General features: G+C 44.4%; 1 protein-coding gene across 1 annotated transcript in view; it reads right to left on the bottom strand.

Annotated features, from left to right (window-relative positions):
• Window positions 1–16,829, bottom strand: part of prx (periaxin) — a 36,462-nt gene that overhangs the window by 15,351 nt on the left and 4,282 nt on the right. Inside the window, exons 2-11 of the mRNA XM_068584394.1 lie at window positions 8,402–8,457; window positions 7,034–7,141; window positions 5,753–5,878; window positions 4,832–4,991; window positions 3,758–3,951; window positions 3,276–3,508; window positions 1,219–3,017; window positions 832–1,128; window positions 319–687; window positions 8–258 (exon numbers count right to left, since the gene is read on the bottom strand). Of these exons, the coding sequence (XP_068440495.1) occupies window positions 8–258; window positions 319–687; window positions 832–1,128; window positions 1,219–3,017; window positions 3,276–3,508; window positions 3,758–3,951; window positions 4,832–4,991; window positions 5,753–5,878; window positions 7,034–7,141; window positions 8,402–8,457 (3,593 nt within the window). The remainder of the gene's footprint in view (window positions 1–7; window positions 259–318; window positions 688–831; window positions 1,129–1,218; window positions 3,018–3,275; window positions 3,509–3,757; window positions 3,952–4,831; window positions 4,992–5,752; window positions 5,879–7,033; window positions 7,142–8,401; window positions 8,458–16,829) is intronic.

Here is a 16,829-nt window from a genome sequence, read left to right as displayed (position 1 = left end):
CATCAACTCCCTTGGCTTTTATTTTAGGAAGAGAGATATCAACCGAGGGCATATGAAACTTGCCTCCTTTGCCCACATGTCCCTCAATGTCAATATCTCTCTTTACTTTTCCTTGTGGGAGTGAAATATCAACTGTTGGCATTTCCACATTGCCCTCTGGCAGGTTCATTTTTGGAAGGGAAACATCAAATTTGGGCATGTTGAATTTTCCTCCTTTTACTTCAGGACCCTCAATACTGAGGTCAGCATCAGCCTTTCCTTTGGGGAGTGACAGGTCAATGTCTGGCATTTGGATTTTTCCTCCTTTAAATTCAGGACCTTTGACCCTTCCTTTTGGAAGTCCAATATCACATGAGGGGATTTGAATATTCCCATCTTTTCCAGGGTGAATCTCAATATCCATGTCTCCGTGTGCTTTTCCTTTCGGAAGTGAGAGGTCAATTTTTGGCATTTCAAATTTCAAACCTTTAACTTTTGGCCCTTGAATATTCACATCCCCTTCAGGGAATTTTACTGCAGGAAGGGAGATGTCTACAGCTGGCAGGTTGAATTTCCCTCCTTTTCCTTCACCTTCGAAACTGATATCACCCTCTAATGTTCCCTGAGGCGTTGAGATGTCAATAGTTGGCGTTTGAATTTTCCCACCTTTGATTTCTGGTCCCTCGATGTTGATGTCACTTCGCTTTGATTTCATTTTAGGGAGAGAAAAATCAATTGATGGCATATGAAAATGCCCTCCTTTACTTTTAGTTTCTAGGTCACCCTCTACTTTGCCCTTTGGAAGAGAGATATCAATTGAGGGTCGCTCAAGACCAATATTTCCCTCAGGCATCTTCATCTTTGGTAGCGATGCATCAAATGTAGGCATCTTAAACTTGCCTCCTTTTCCTGTTGGTGCCTCAATATTAATTGTATTCTCTGCTTTCGGAAGAGAGATATCAATTGTAGGCAGTTCAGCTTCAACATTGATGTTACCCCCTAGTGATTTGATATTTGGCTGTGACACATCTAAGGAAGGCATCTGGAACTTTCCTTCTATGGCTCCAGGACCTTTAATCTTTGCATCTCCTGCTGGTGATTTCATAACAGGAAGAGAGATGTCAACTGACGGCATGTTGAATTTGCTTCCTTTTAATTTACTACCATCAATGTTCAAATCTCCTTCGACGTTTCCTTGTGGAACAGAGATATCGACATTAGGCATCTTGATGTTCCCACCTTTGATTTCAGGTCCCTCCAAAACAACCTCTCCCTCAGGCAACTTCATTTTTGGAAGAGTTATATTATATGAAGGCATTTTAAACTTGCTACCTTGTCCATCAAAGTCAACGTCACTCTTGGATTTAACTTTTGGTAGAGACATGTCGACTGATTCCACCTCAATCTGACCTCCTTTAATCTCTGGTAAATCAACTTTAACCCCAGATGTCCCCATTTCAGGGAGTTTGGTGTTGAGTGAGGGCATTTTTAACTTCCCTCCTTTCATAGATGGACCATCAATTTCTATGTCACCCTCCATCTTTCCTTTGGGCATTGATATATCAATAGATGGCATCTGAATCTTACCCCCACTCTCAAGCTTGGGTGTCTCGATGTTCATGTGTCCCTCTGGTTGTTTCAGCTTTGGTAGAGAAATATCAAAGGTAGGCATGTTGAAGTTTCCTCCTTTCCCAGCATTCCCTTTTACTTCAATGTCTCCTTGCATTTTGCCTTTGGGCAGAGAAATGTTGAGTGTGGGCGTTTCAAATTGACCACCTTTCACTTCAGGGCCTTCAATGTCGACCTCTATCTCACCAGTTTTACTTTTAGGGAGGGAAATGTCAAGAGATGGTAACTGAAATTTTCCTCCTTCAAAATCAGGTGTTCCTGCTTTGCCTTTGGGAAGCGTCAGATCTACTTTGGGTAACTTGAAGCCTTCTCCTTTCATATTAACTTCTCCTTCCGGTGACTTAATCTTTGGGAGACATACATCAAACTCCGGCAATTTGAATTTCCCATCTCCACCAACATAGTAATCCATATCCACATCCCCACCTTCTGGTTTCCCCTTTGGGAGAGAGACATCTACGGAAGGTAGATTGAATTTCCCTCCAACTTCTGGACCTACAATGTCCACTTTGGATGATCGGATATTTGGCAAAGAGATTTTGGGCCCTTTGAAAGTGCCCTCCACCTCATCAGGAATTCTGCATCTGGTGTCCAATTCCAAATCCACATCGGGTACAGAGATGTCAACTGAAGGCATTTTGATTGCGGTCTTCCCAGCTCCTTCAAACTCTGGGAGTGATACTTCCACGTCAGACTTTCCCGTCACTTTTGGTCCCGAAAAATCTACAGAAGGCATTTGAATAGATGCGTCTGTTACTGAGGGATCGATTTTCTTCTTTGGTTTGGTGATATTTGCCCCGGGGAGATTCATTTCCCCACCGCCTTTAATTGTGACTTTTGGAGGCATTATATCAGCGTGAGGCAGATCCATTCCTTTGGTTTTTACCTTCATGTCACCATCTATCTCATCCGAATGACGTGAGAGTCTAACCTTTGGCAGTTTCAACTTTGGCATTCTTAACTTTGTGGCTCCTTGGCCTACGTCTACATCCCCCTTTCCCACAGCTACTTCTGCATCAGCTCCTCCTCTGACGTTAATTTTGGGAGCCTTGATTTCTGCTTTTCCTTTCACAGTGGGCAAAGATGCCTCAGCTTTTCCTGAAGGGAGTGCAAACTCCACATCAGGCGCATTAATCTTAACCCCTCCCTTCTCTGTCTTTCTGTTTTCATCACCAGACAAATTGAACTTCACTGATGGCAGCTGGGTGTTCACACCGGGTGGGTTCAGTTCTACAGATCCAGTTTCCAACGCTGAGCTTGACCTTGTGTGTTTGGTCTTAGGAAACATAATTCCAAACTTGTGTCCTTTTTCTTTGGTTTTCACTGGAGCTCCAGTTATCTCAGGTGGAGAGATATTCACCTGTCCCTCGAGTTCTCCTGTGTCCACTTTTGTTTTCATATGGGGAAACCTGAGAGGACCATGTAAAGAAAGGAGGTGAGATGAAGGAAACATTATTTCAAAGATAAGGCAATCTAAAATGCCTTCTAAATAATTATTTATAAAAGAGAAAAAAGCTTTTCAAGTATTAATATTGCATTATACTATTCTTCATCATCATAATGTTCTCGACATACCTCTTCACACGCTGCTCACGTGTTTCTGAGCAGGTAATTGTGAATATTTCTACGTGAAAAGTAAGCACAGAGTGGACACAAGCAAGGCCAACCTGATCCTCTTTGCCTTCCCCACAGCGGCTTCTCTTCCTTCTGCTTCGACCTCCGTGCTCTTCCTCTGTTTGAATTTGGGGAGAGAAAACTCCACGTCTACGTCGCTCATCTCCAGCCGGGGGGGCGTTCCCTCTATCACCAGCTCCTCCTTGCGCTTCTCCTTCAGCCTCTTCAGACCAAAACGACCACCTCGCTTCTTCTTGACCTTGAAGGTCTTGCTGCCCTTTACACTCTGAAACACAAACAAATGACAACTTTGAGTGTTGTACTATTCCCCGAGGTGCTTCATGTAGGTTTATCAATGTAATAGAAAGTGTTTTTGAACTTTAAATCTTATTTGAGGTGACATGATTGGACACGAGCAGTGGAAGAAGTTAAGTTACAATTTTATTGAAAATCTGCATCATAACCATGGAAAAGTATTTAAATCCTACTCTATTTAAAAACATGCCACACAGAAATGTAGAATATATTTCATTACCATTTTGGCTATCTTGGTTTTGGGACCTTTGACCTCCACACTAGGAACTCGAGGTCGCATGCAGACCTCTGCTTCAGGGATGGTCCTCCTCAGCTGGAAGCTGACCTTGTACGGCTCCGCACACTGAAGGATCTTCAGAGCATCTTCATATTTCACATTGTCAAAGTAGACCTTGGCGCTCAGCAGCTGGTCACCTTCACACAGAGAGCAGCGTAAGTTTCTAGGTCCAGTGTTAAGACCTGTCAGAGGAATTTATTGAACTGGGGTTCAAAGATCTACATTTTAAACTCGTTCTGATGCATCCTTTACGCGTAAGGGACTGGTAGTGTCCTGCATCCAGTGGTGAGTAGTAGCCAAAAATAAGAGAGGGCAACCGTGGCACCGGCACCTCGTGGAGGCACTTTGTGGCAACTCGTAGTGGCACCTCTCAATTGCCAGTACAAATTGCCTCTAGCTTTAGCACCTGCACCTCGTAGAGGCACTTCCTCTGACACCTGCCGGTGCCACAGACAGTTTTCACTAGTTCTTGCAGCTTTTTGCAGCAGCTGTGTTGGAGAGTTAGTTGCAATGACTTGCTGTGGCAGCTGGCTCTGTTTGAGAGCTGTTTTGGAAAGGTTCCACAACAGTTAACCCTTTATTATCATTATTTGACAATACTTTAAGCTCCTGGAAGGTATGACTGTTAAAATATTTGTGCAACCCAACCTCCTAAAAATTACAATCAACTTGCATCCCCAAGTAAGTGATAAACTCCATCTATGGACCACCGCTGTCAACTCAGCAGACACTCAGATCTCCAAGGACACTCAGACAAACTAGCATCATTAATAAATACATTGCGAAATACCTGTACGTAATTGAAAATGCTTACATTACGCCATTAACAGGTTACGTTTGCACATGCGTGACTCACTGATACTTGGCGTTATGCTAAAGCCACCTCGGTGAGATCTCATAGGTTGAACGTTATCGTTATTATCTATTTCATCCCGTTCCATATCTTTATTATAGTCTTCAATAAAAGTATGTTTCCTACAAGTAGGGCTTAAATGAGTCCGCTGTGACCACAGGTACCTTCCTGCAGACTGAGATGCTTGGCAGCAGGCGAGTCTCTGAGGACGTCTTTCACAAAAATCCCTCGCTGTCCTCCACCAGTCACGCTGTAGCCACTGGCTCCGGCCTCCGCCTCCGTCTCCACCACGATTTCCACGGATGGAGAGGCTTCCTCCACACACTGACAGACACACATACAACTTTTAATAGCTCTACTTTTCACAAAATGCGACCCAAGATAAGCATTTCATTTCCATTTTGATTTGATCCCAGACTGCCGTAGTAGTTGTTGTAATACTTTAGATTTATACTTGAAGATGAAGCCCTGATTTTATACATTTTGCAGAGCGACAAATGTATTAAGTATTCAATTTATTTGGTTGTATCAACTTGGGACACTAGTGACTAGACAACTTGATCACAACATCTCAGCAGTGGTACTATTTTAAGTAATTTTGAAGTATAAAGTCACAAAGTGAGAGTGCCTGATCCAAACCACCAGGGACACTGAATATTTAAACTATTGGTCCGAATTACAAGGGAAGAATATAAAAGAGTCCATAAAAATATCAACCAATCAAAACAAACTGAATGTTCTTCTGTCTTGCATTTAACTTTTTTTATTTTCTGCGTAAAGATTAGACGCACGAGGACTTTGAATGCGTCTTAAATCTTGTTTCGCTTGCGTGAGTGAGTGCAGAATTTACTGTGAAGTTATTTGTCACTTCACACTTTACTTCTAAGTCCATTTGATCTATTAAGCTGTCACGGAGGAAAGGTCAGTCTATTCTTGGATTACTTCCAGTTTTCCAGTGACTGAGCCGAGGAAACAACTCGAGCCATAAAAGGAAAAAGTTAACTTTATCAACCAGTGGAGTGACATCAACTTTACCATTAGTGATGGCGGTTAATATATATAGTGTTCATTAAACGGCTGCTTACTGTCTGTCCGTCTGTGGGCTCGGAGTCCATCTCTGGTTGGGCCAGTTGGCAGGTGGACTCTCTCAGGTGACTTCTCTTCTGACTCAACACCTGCTTCAGCTCTGCATGGAGCTTCTCCTTCTGCACCTGCAGACGACACAGACACCGCGCATACAGGTGAGAGGATGTGCAGTGTGAGTGGACGTCAAGGAGCCAAAAGAACAACACAGAAACAACCAAACTAGGGTAAAAAACATTGTTTAAATGTCATCATCACGATACTATTTTGGGTGTATTGCTTTTACCTCGACTCTCTTATTAGAACTTGACCCTTATTTCTTCAATATATACATTACTGGGCAATCTTAGAGGATTCCAATTCTGTAGTTTCAACATGTTTGTTAGCTGCACTGGCGTTTTTATTTTTGCCTCACAAGTGCTAACATGCTACTTTTTAGTGGGTCACACCGGCATCTGCAGCTGGTTTCAGACCCGCCACATTCAGATGCTTTTTGTTGTTGACTTTGTGTCCAGCAGCTGGCGGTCGCTGCTGCACCATGAAAGGGCCGCGACTGGCATGTGCTGAGCTCGGAGAAATGAGAGGTTGTTTATGTGCTGGGTAAAGACCTCAGCAGATCCGGCCGGGACTATTGTGGTCCGGATTGAATGGGCCCGCCTTGTGGCTGCTGGGGTCACGATGTCAGTCCGACTGCAGGTCCATGCAGAAACTCCTTCAGCGGGGAAACCCAGGGGGAGCTGCTAGTCTCGCTGGTGTGAAGGAAGACTGGGGGAACCAGAACCAGGCTGAGACGGGTTGTGCTGGACGGACTGTCTGACCCCTGCTGCAGTGAGAGGTTTTCTAAAGGGTCCCTGGTGGGTAGAAAGAACTACTTCTTGGTTGGGGGCAGGGACTTCCTGGAGGCCTGTTTTTCATCCTAAATGGCATCAGACTGATTCACTTCGTCTCTCAGGCAGCACAAAGCACTTTCTCGATAAAGAAATCAAACAGAAATAGGGAATTGAAAGATAGACGGTGGCAATCGGTTACTTGGTTGCACGCGCAACCAAATCAGTATTCCAGTTACCTTCAAGACTCGAGCAGAGCTTCAGCACCACTTGACCTGAAATGTCATTATATTGCTTTTTCTTTGTGAGATATATTTCTTCACACCTTTATAGGCACACCAACAACAATCCTGCATATGCATGCATGTGTGAATGGGTTCCCTTGTGTGTGCGTGTATAGTAGTGTTTTAAATCATGCAGGGTGTGTGTGTGTGTGTGTGTGTGTGTGTGTCTCACCACTCTCTCGGGGCTCTCCTGTTCGTCTGCAGAGCCGCTGTGGTGAGGGTTGCGTTGTTGGGCGGAGGGGGATCTGTTGGAGGGGGGCGACCGCCTCTTGTCTTTCACCTGCAGAAGATGGCGTGAGGTCACTTTGAAACATTCACACAGTTGCATGTTTGTTGTTTTTTCGGTGGGGTTTTACTCTTTAAACTAACAAGAACATCTGTGCCTCCTCTGTGGCTTCTGGGGGGATGTAAAGCACACGGGGAACCGGGGGCGTGAATTTATTTCACAGCCACCGCTGACATTCACGACTCAACCTGAGAGAAGCGGAGCTCCAGGCGCTGCAGGATTGAGTGTAAGTCACGGTGTGCACGTGAGGCTCATGCAGCTTGGAAGAAAAGGAAATACAAGCTGTTGTACTCTGAGACACTCAGTATGCTGAACATGTGTTGCTACCAACCCACTGAAACCTGAGGATGTGGAGAGGAAACTTCAGTCTGAGCACAGAGGCAGCAACAACATGTCTTCTTTCATTTAAAAGTCTTTTATCCTTTTGGGTCACTTCATGATTTGGGACCCAGTTCTCTCACTGAGAGTGTGGGGGGATAATTATGTATCTCCTTTGTTTGATTTCACCTATATAATAGTATTGATGCTTCAGAAGCTTTACTGACATTATTATTGTGTGTTTTCCACAGTATCTCTGCTGGTTCCCCCTCCCTTTACCTCTTGCCTCCTCTCTGCAGGAAACACGCCATGTCCCAGCCTCCCACATCTCCTTCCTCCACTGCTTTTTAAACCCTCGCATGGTTAATCTTGTAAAAACATCCTGTGTTAGCTCTTGACCTGTTGTCAGGCCGCCTTGACCTCTGACTCTTAACCAAGATTGTGAGCTAAACTCCTTGAAAGAGAAACATAATTATTCCATTTAATGCTTAAAAAAAGAGTCATTGGGATTCAATATCAACAACCACAAACACGCACGCTCTTGAATGATTTAGCACCTTATATATTGAGTTAAGCTTACTATAAAACAATAATCACAACTCTTTTCATTAAGTATAATAAGTGTAATAACACGGTAAAGTCAAATATTCTGCAGAATAACAAACGGCAACATCTGTCGTCCCTTATTTCAGTCATCAAACCACATTCACATAAAAGCGTCGCTCCACTGAGTTAAACATGTCTCCACATTCATGTTGCTGCCGGCTGGCGGACAGATGGCACTTTTAAAAAGGGATCGAGAACACAGACATAAAACATTTAGCGTCTCCTTCTGCGTGAATACTGATGGAGACTTTATTGTTGTGGCAGAAGAACGACAGTAGCGTGGTCGGGTTGTGCGTTTGCACCAGCAGAAGGTCAGCTGTGTGTACTCACGGCTTGATCTCTGGTCTGGCTGAAAGCATGGCTGTCCTCTTGGTCCCTGTCAGAGTCTGAAACAGAAAAGAAACAGAAACAATGCAGGTTATTCTGTTGTTGTAATTGCTGAGTGATTAGATAGAGAGACAAAAAATAAGGGTGGAAAGACATTGAACTGAAAAGTGATTACACTAACACTGGTCCAATAACTCAAATTGGTTGAAAGAAGAAGACAGAAAAGAGGCATGGAAAAAGCAATATTTAATCATGTTACTCCAACTTCACACTGTGATAGTTGCTTTCTTTTCTTTCAGAAAGTCTGCTCATTTCTTTCTTTAGTCTGACCTTGTGTCGCTTATGATTCCACATCACATTTTTGAGGCTCTCAGTATTTGTTTTATAGAGTGTTTTACTTTTAAAACAAATAAAACAAATACAACATGCAATAGGTTTTGTACTGCGGTGAACGCAGGGCGACATCGTGCGCCGCTGACGGTGTCATCTGACAGTACATAAGCGTTCCTGAGGAGGCGCGTGACGGGCTCGTGCATGTGCACTTGAAGCTTCAGATGGTCGTGACATGGCTCGTCAGTCTGGAGCTTCTGGGACAGAAGGTCTTCAGATTCTTTCCACCTGAGCCCAAACCATCCAAAGTGTTCAAACATGTGTGTTCTTCCTCATCGAAGAGTCTAAAAGGACAAATGAGGGTCGGTATGTGTACGGATTGGAAAGCCCCCGTTGTGATGTAAAGCTGTATAAATAAAAAAAACATGACTACTTGAACTGCCTCAAAACATCTGTGATATTGTCAAAACAATCAAAAATGGAACTATAAACAGGAAGCCTTTTGATTATGATGAGCATTATTAGAAGTATGTCTGTGTGCTTGTTACATGTTAAAATCCACTTGGCTGTTGCTCCCAGGAAACAGAACGTATTATATAAAATAGTGACGATAAAAGAAGCAGAAAGAGTAGAATTGGTTTATTATGCAGGTTCTAATTGGGTCTTGAGATGAGAAACCCGAAGAGGTTTCCAGTGAAACCGCTGAAAACAAACAAACAAGCAGCAGCCAGGTGACCATGACTTAAATTACACGTTGAATAAAATGATGCCAGCAGACAAACAGTAAACACTCTCACTAAAAGAGACAAAGACAGATACGCAGATAAGCTGCTGCTAATATGTGCAAGTTTCTAACGGTCTTTAAACCCAGTGCATCACTGGGTACAAGCCACGCCCCCACGCTGATTTAGGGCTCTCTAATTGGTGCAGCCAGATACAGTAACGCGTTCCAGACCGGGAAAATATTCATAACCAGATTCCATGAATGCTTTGAGGTCCACTCAGACATTCAAGGTGGTCCAGCTTGATGTCCATCCACCAATCGGCAACGCCGAAAAACAACCAGTTTGATTCACATCAGCTGGTAGAGAGCTTGAATATATATCTTGTAGTGAATCACTTGACTTCTTGTCACCGTGTTCCTCAGCAATCCCATTCCTCTCAGTCCTGCCTTCTTGTGATCCCTCCTTTTTATTTTTTTGAACTGCCTCAGCTCAGCTGTGTGTGTGTGTGTGTTGGGGAGAAAGCCCATCCGAGTGTGTTGGCGTGTGGATTGTCAGCGTGGATGTCGTGCCCGCGAGGGTGTGTCGGAGGTATCTGGTGTCCAGCAGGTCACAAGAACACATAACACGCATTCCTTCTGCACGGCCGTCGGTGTATCAGTCACAGGAGCGGAGAGACATGGGATCGCGTTCGTGGGATCGAACATGTTTTGGAGAGATGGACCCTTCGCGCATGAAGCGATGCACTCTGAAGTGATGAGAACGGAGATGTCAAAACCTCCCTGATCTCCTGGTAGATCACCAGCTCTCTGAAAAGCCAACATTCAAAGTAAGCCGCCAGTACTCCACGGCTTAGTTTGCCTCGCTTTGATTCCCTACTTATCAGGTGCCATGTCCGCCATTTTTCATTTTTGTAGCTTCCTCTGGACGCATGCTAACAATCTGGTACCAGGCGGCTACTTTAAAAAAACAGGTTGACGCCTAAAAACATCACAAACACACAATATAAGTAAACTCAGGCGTCTGTACGACACACAGTGAGCGTGCAACTAAGTCCAATGTAAACAAATCTGTGTTCGGTTGTCTGGACCGAACTGCCACCGCTTCAATGCTCAGACCGTTCTACAACTTTAACCACATGTGTTTCGTTATTTACACACTTCAACGTTAACCACGACATTACAACCACCGTGAGTCACGCGTTAACGACAACTTTGTGTAACGTTATCCACGACCGTTGCGCGTGAAGCACGTGTACCAACTTTAACCACAACCGTTACACAACGCTGCACAATACGTCTGGACACTGAGCTCGACCCGCCACCGACAACACACTTTAAAATAAAACATAAACAAATGAGAAATGGTACAAATGAATAGTCTGTGTGCTCAAAGAAAATCTGATTCTGGTGCAGATAATTCCTCTCGTTTGAAGCTCAGATGTGCGGTCACATTGTTTGACGAGCACATACTCGTCAAACAGACGAGCCGTGTTGAGATGCAGGCGCTCCAGCTATTATTTTGGTGCTGAGTGACAGGCGTGGACTCAACAGGTGCAAATGAGTAAACTCAACAGTCACGGTAATGGATGACAATGTGTCTGAACGCTTTGCATCCACAGAAATGAAATATCTTTCCTCATCACTTGTAGTAGTAATGGAAAGTTTCTTGAGTTAAATGTCCAGAGAAAAACAGAACATTTCAGTTCAAGTAAAAATAGCGTTATCAGCTCTAGACTTGAGCACCTGACAGCAGCTTTAAACTGCAGCGCTGTGGGACGGACGGCAGCAGGTGGTGGAGGTGGCACTCCCCGAGCGGAGAGGAGGAATGGAGGAATGGTAGAGGAGGACGAGATGAAGATTTGAAATGCCTCACGGCCCGGTCTTATTATAGATCCGACCCGCACACCTGCAGGCCTCAGCATGCCGGACGACTGCCCCGATTCACATGTCGGAGAGTAAGAGTGAGGTTCTGTCTCACTTTGCATGTCGCTGGGAAGCGTGTTCGGTGTTGTCTTAACGGGATTCAGAGGAGGACATACGGAGGGAAAGAAACTGCAGGTTTTACCAAACTTTATGAAGGCGAGGTGATTTAACGCACTTTTCTCTGACAACTGTTTCTTCCACTGAAAAGCAGAAACGTCTACATCCCTGTTGACCACGCCCCAAAGAAGATCCATCAGAAAAAGACTTGGGAAAAGCTAATTTAATCTCATAGGAAATACATTAAAGCCTAAAGTCCCAAAACATCTCCAGGAGGCTAAATACAAAATAAAGATTAGTTTCTGCAGACTTTATTACATATCTTATTATTTCCCATAATATAATATAATATGACCCAAAGCAGCTGCCATTCAGCTACTGAGTGATCTTGTAACCTGACTGCTCTCACAATGAACTCTGAGTTCAAAAATATCTGAGAAGAAACCAGAAAGCAGAGCTCGTCGGTGCTGTCACACACACACACACACACACGCACACACACACACACACACTCTGCAGTCTGCCCAACAGGAGCCGGATGAAGTTGTCGTGAGTAGATCTGATGTGCAGGCGGGCTTCTCAGTGACATCATCGAGCAAAAGATAGACAGCTTAAATGTAACACCTTGTTTTTATCTTCAGTTCCTGAACAAAAACTTTAGCTTTCTCAAAAGAAGTATCAAGAAAAAGAAGAAAAGTCTCGATGACATTCAAGACTCCAAAAGACTTTCTCCTGCAAAGTGAAATGATTTACAATCGTTTTGTTCTTGCACAGGAAGGATAAACTTCTGGACTGTTGCTGGTAGGAAGAGGAGCGATGAGATGGTCGGTCCCGTCCAGAACGATCTTCAATCTTCTTCAATCAAAGAGCCAAAACAAATGCTGTGAACGCTGGCATAGTTGTTGTCCTGCTCTGACTGACCCTCTCGCTTTAATCCGATTACGTTAACGATGTTATCGTCGGCTCAGAAAGAGCAGGACTTCAGCATCAGGTGTCCTTTAAGACGTGGACATTTCTTTGATGTAACACGGCGAGGGACAGCCGGGATTTATTTGTGAACTGAGTTATCAGCAGAGGGCAGATATTGACATGTTTTCTACACACACACACACACACAGGGGAAATACCACAACACTTTTTCACAATTGGTGGCAGCCTGAGTACATAACACAAACCGTATTGGATCTAATTTCAGGACAGTCACAAGACCGGAGGAGGGAAACTTCTATTCCAGAGACCAGACGGGCTGAAAACACATGAAGGAAATACACCAGTCCTTAAACGACACTCAGATCAGTAGTTTATTCTGAGAGCAGCGGCAAAAAATATGATTTATTTTGGGTTGAAATGCATTTGTAAATCGTTTGCTCTGAAGTTCAGTGTGTATCAAGAAGGTATTTACAGTCAAAGCTGAGAGCAGCTGTGCATAATAAAGCATAATGACGGTGCCGCAGCATCCAACAATCGGTTTTGGGAACATCACCGGAGGAATAACGGCAAAATGTGACAAAAACAAAACCAAAAAGTTGAAGTGAAAGGGTGTGTTTGTAAGATGTGGTGTTATTTTAAGTTGTGAAACAATTACAGATAAACTGGGAATAAAGTGGGATGAAGTCTTTTGTTTAATAGATTATCTGTGAGACAGTAAGGAGGGTTTTATACAAGGAGGGACTTGTGTTACGCCGTATTTAACCAAGTGAGATAAAACTGTGGTATCCGACCACTGATAATGTCATTTTTGATGTTCATCTGTAACGGATCTAGACCGCCAACCAATCAGATATTATTGAAGCATAAATACACTTAAATCATTCACAAGAGCCAACAACTCATCTTCGAGTTGCTGCCGATACTCTGTGATGAAGAGAAGAGGATGAAATGAAGTCTGATCACTTCTGCTCAGTGTCGTATTTTACAGGGAGCCCGAAGTGCACGTTTATGCACATGTATGCACTTATGCACGAACCCACCGTGCTACTGTACATTGGTATCTGACCGTCTTCATATAATCCTTCATATCTGCTTTTCCACTGTGTGTAACTGAAGGCAGCGTTTCCTCTTTAGAGCAAAGACAACTTTACTCTTTCGGCATGACAGCTAACTGTTAATGTGCTGACGTACTACTATCAATATATATATATATATATATATATATATATATATATATATATATATATATATATATATATATTGACGCACATGCAGACGAATCACCGTGGAATTCAGAAGCGTCCGTTTATTATTTATGTTTTTTATATCGGGTTGGGTAATGGTGAGTGGGACAGAACATGACAGACGTCTATTTATAGATAAAACTAGACGATTATTATTTTAATTGTGGTGAAAACCGGGACAATTCATAGTGTTTGACAGATTTTGTCGGGACGTGGGACACCCGGCTTGAGGAGTGACAAAGCCGGCAGAGTTAAGAGGCTCCAACAGGACACTGACACCAACATTCAGGAGTTGCTGGCTGCTTTGAGCCCCTTTAGATGAACAGCGTGATGTTCAAGCTGTGTGTGATGGATCGCTGCATGTCTCCTGGCGATTAGAGACATCCAAACCAGACACACCCGCTGGCGTGGGGCTCTGGACAGGAAATGCCTCCAAGCTAACAGGAAACAGAGATTTTCTTGACAGATACACTTGGCACATGGTGAAAGACATCACAAGGTCACTTGAGGATAAACACACTTTGCCACAGCTATGAACTGCTTTTCTCTGTTTGGGAATCAATTAAATTCATTTAAATCTCAGATACTGTTATTGTGCTCGAGCGTCTTGTTTACAGGAGTCTTCCTTCCTGAAAAGTCTTCCCGTCTTCTCTCAATGTTCTCTGAGGGAAGTTCACCCTCGTACATACATCAAGCGCCGTTTCCTCTCGAGGTTTCCCTCCTGAACTGCCCAATCTTCACCCTACTTCCTGAGCTAAAATTAGCCACACCCACAACAGCAACCACCCAAAGTCTGCCGCCAGGAAACCGCCATCATCGTCCATCATATTACCTTTGACGCCAGCAACTCTCGGCTCATCGCACAAATCCGACCTGCTGCTTTTGTGTTTCCGTCACATCTTCCTGCGACACGCTACAGAAGAGTTTGACACCGATGACTTTACTCGTAGCATCAGGCCTGTGAACCTTATCTCAGTCCGTATGGACAGGATTAGAGGAGAGTTCAGTTACTGGCCTCCATTTAGACCGGCTGGAGTAAAGAGCGGTTTGGCAGCGACCATTACTACGACGGAGAGGCATCAACAACTTATTAGAGCGCGCTCGAATTGGTTGAATAAGTAAATTAAAACAACCACTAGATTCTGCAGCCAGGCTTCTGTACATTACGCTTTGCAAAACATACATTCAGGTCAAAGGAATATAATAATAATATTATAGCAACCAAGTGTCAAAAGATCTTTAGTCGCAATCGCCACACTGTCGGAGAAGCTTTTGCTCATTTTGTCGGGCACGAACACTTGTTGGATAAGTTTTATTGGAATCTGACGACCCTGAGAAGCTTATAATAGCTTGACAGTATTTATACCGCTTTGTTTCCATGTGAATTGTTTACAGCTCACTGCGGCCTGTCTGTGCTGACGCCGGCACGTTCACAGGAATTTCAGTAGCTGACATTGCAGAAGAAGTGTTAGTATTGAGTTTTAAGCTTCGTACTATCTGATACTGACGCAGTCGGACTAAAAACAATGGGTTGAGGGCAATAAATCATCAAACCTGTTCTCTTAAACTAATAGAGATGTCATTTTTAGTGAGCTTAACGGGGATTTGCTTAGAGAAAAAGTTGTGAGTCTCACTCCCAACACATGAAATACCTTGAAGTAGAATGAATACTTCAACACGTTGGAGAGAGAATGTGTTGTGAAAGTACAATCTTGGTTTGGTATACATTTAATATATCGTAAGCGTCAGTATCGGTGGCCCAAATGTGACCCAGCCATCGCATTATGTAACCCCTTATCCACATATGTGCTGGTGGTCCTCCATCACAGAGTGGGTGTGCCTTGGCTTGGACTTCCTCTGTACCCGCTTTGGGCCAACACGCATACCGGGCCGGTGGAGCCGCGGATCCAATGACCATCACGCCGCAGCTGTCCCCGGTGTGTAACATTCAGACAGGGGTTATTTGAAATGAGCGTGTACGGCCACCAGCGGCTCTGTCAGCCACGCATGAGGCCACTCGGACGCTATTATTGTGGTAAATTAGAGTTTAGGTGCTTTTCTCTGAACGTGGTCTTGTGGTGTTCGGTGTCGTGAGGGGGATGGTGGGCATACCTACGGTTTTAAATAAACGCTACGAATCATTTTCAAGTGATATTTGACCCCGGTCACGTTACAAAACACTGTTATAAACTTTGAGTCATAGTGGCATGCCACACTGCAAATAGTTCCCATGAAGCCCAGTGAATACTCGAGTGTTTGTAACCAGCAACTGGCACGTTGGGATAAACACAAGCGGCAGCTGTCTTACTAAAACTGTCTTTGCGTTTTAAACAGCGCACTTTTGTTTTGCTCTCCCAATGTCCGCGGGCTGGGACACGAACCACTCTGCAAAGCTCTCAGCGGCTCCCCTGAGCTGCCGAACGTGACGGCAACGTTTCAGGAGAAATAAGTAGTTCCTCGGGTTGATTTAAAAGTAAATGCACAGGACCCAGAGCAACAGAGGCATGGCTCGCTGAAGATGGATGAACACTGCTCCAGAAAGCGAGCGATCGCTCCTCTTTTTCTACCGTGACTTCAATCACCTGCTTCTCTTTCTGCACAGAGCAACGCTGCAGAGCCCTGGAGCATAAAAGACTTCATGAAACCACATCCATCCAGCCTACCTTGACTTTCATCCACAGCGGGCCTCCTCCGGCGGCTCAAAGATGACAGACCTCCACCTTCCACCTGCAGAGCTTCAACCTCCGCCTCTCTTTTTCCTTTATGCTCTTCTCCAAGACTTCCTCTCCCTCACATCTGCTTCCTATCCTCAGATGGTCTGCTTCACTTGTCCGTCCTGGTATTTTCTTTTCTAAATCTTTCCCCCCTCTATCTAAAGCCTCTGCCCCTCGTCACCAGCCAGCCTGTTGCTCCCCTCACTGAAGCCTCGGGCCTGGCTCGAGCCCACGGCGTCGACAGGAGGGACGCGTCCAGCCGCCTGATTGGCCCGACGGGGAAGAGCGATGCCCCCATATTAGGGCGGTGAGAGGCGGGGCTGCACGCCTCCCACTGTTAAGAAGATAACAGCGTTTGTGACATAGACCCTCTGTCCACTCTGTTTCTCTCTCTGCCTCAACAACAAACTCTTATCAAACCCATCACTTTGCGTGTCTGACATTGAGGCACAAAACAAACTGTGCTTGTAGGTGACTTCAATGATCTCATATCCTATTTCTGCAGCTCT

Source organism: Clinocottus analis, unplaced genomic scaffold (genome assembly GCF_023055335.1).
Source record: "Clinocottus analis isolate CAN_PGR_092001 unplaced genomic scaffold, fCliAna1.0.p SCAF_2, whole genome shotgun sequence".
NCBI lineage: Eukaryota > Metazoa > Chordata > Actinopteri > Perciformes > Cottidae > Clinocottus > Clinocottus analis.
Note: the sequence above shows the minus strand (reverse complement) of the source record. Positions and strands in the feature narration are given on the sequence as shown.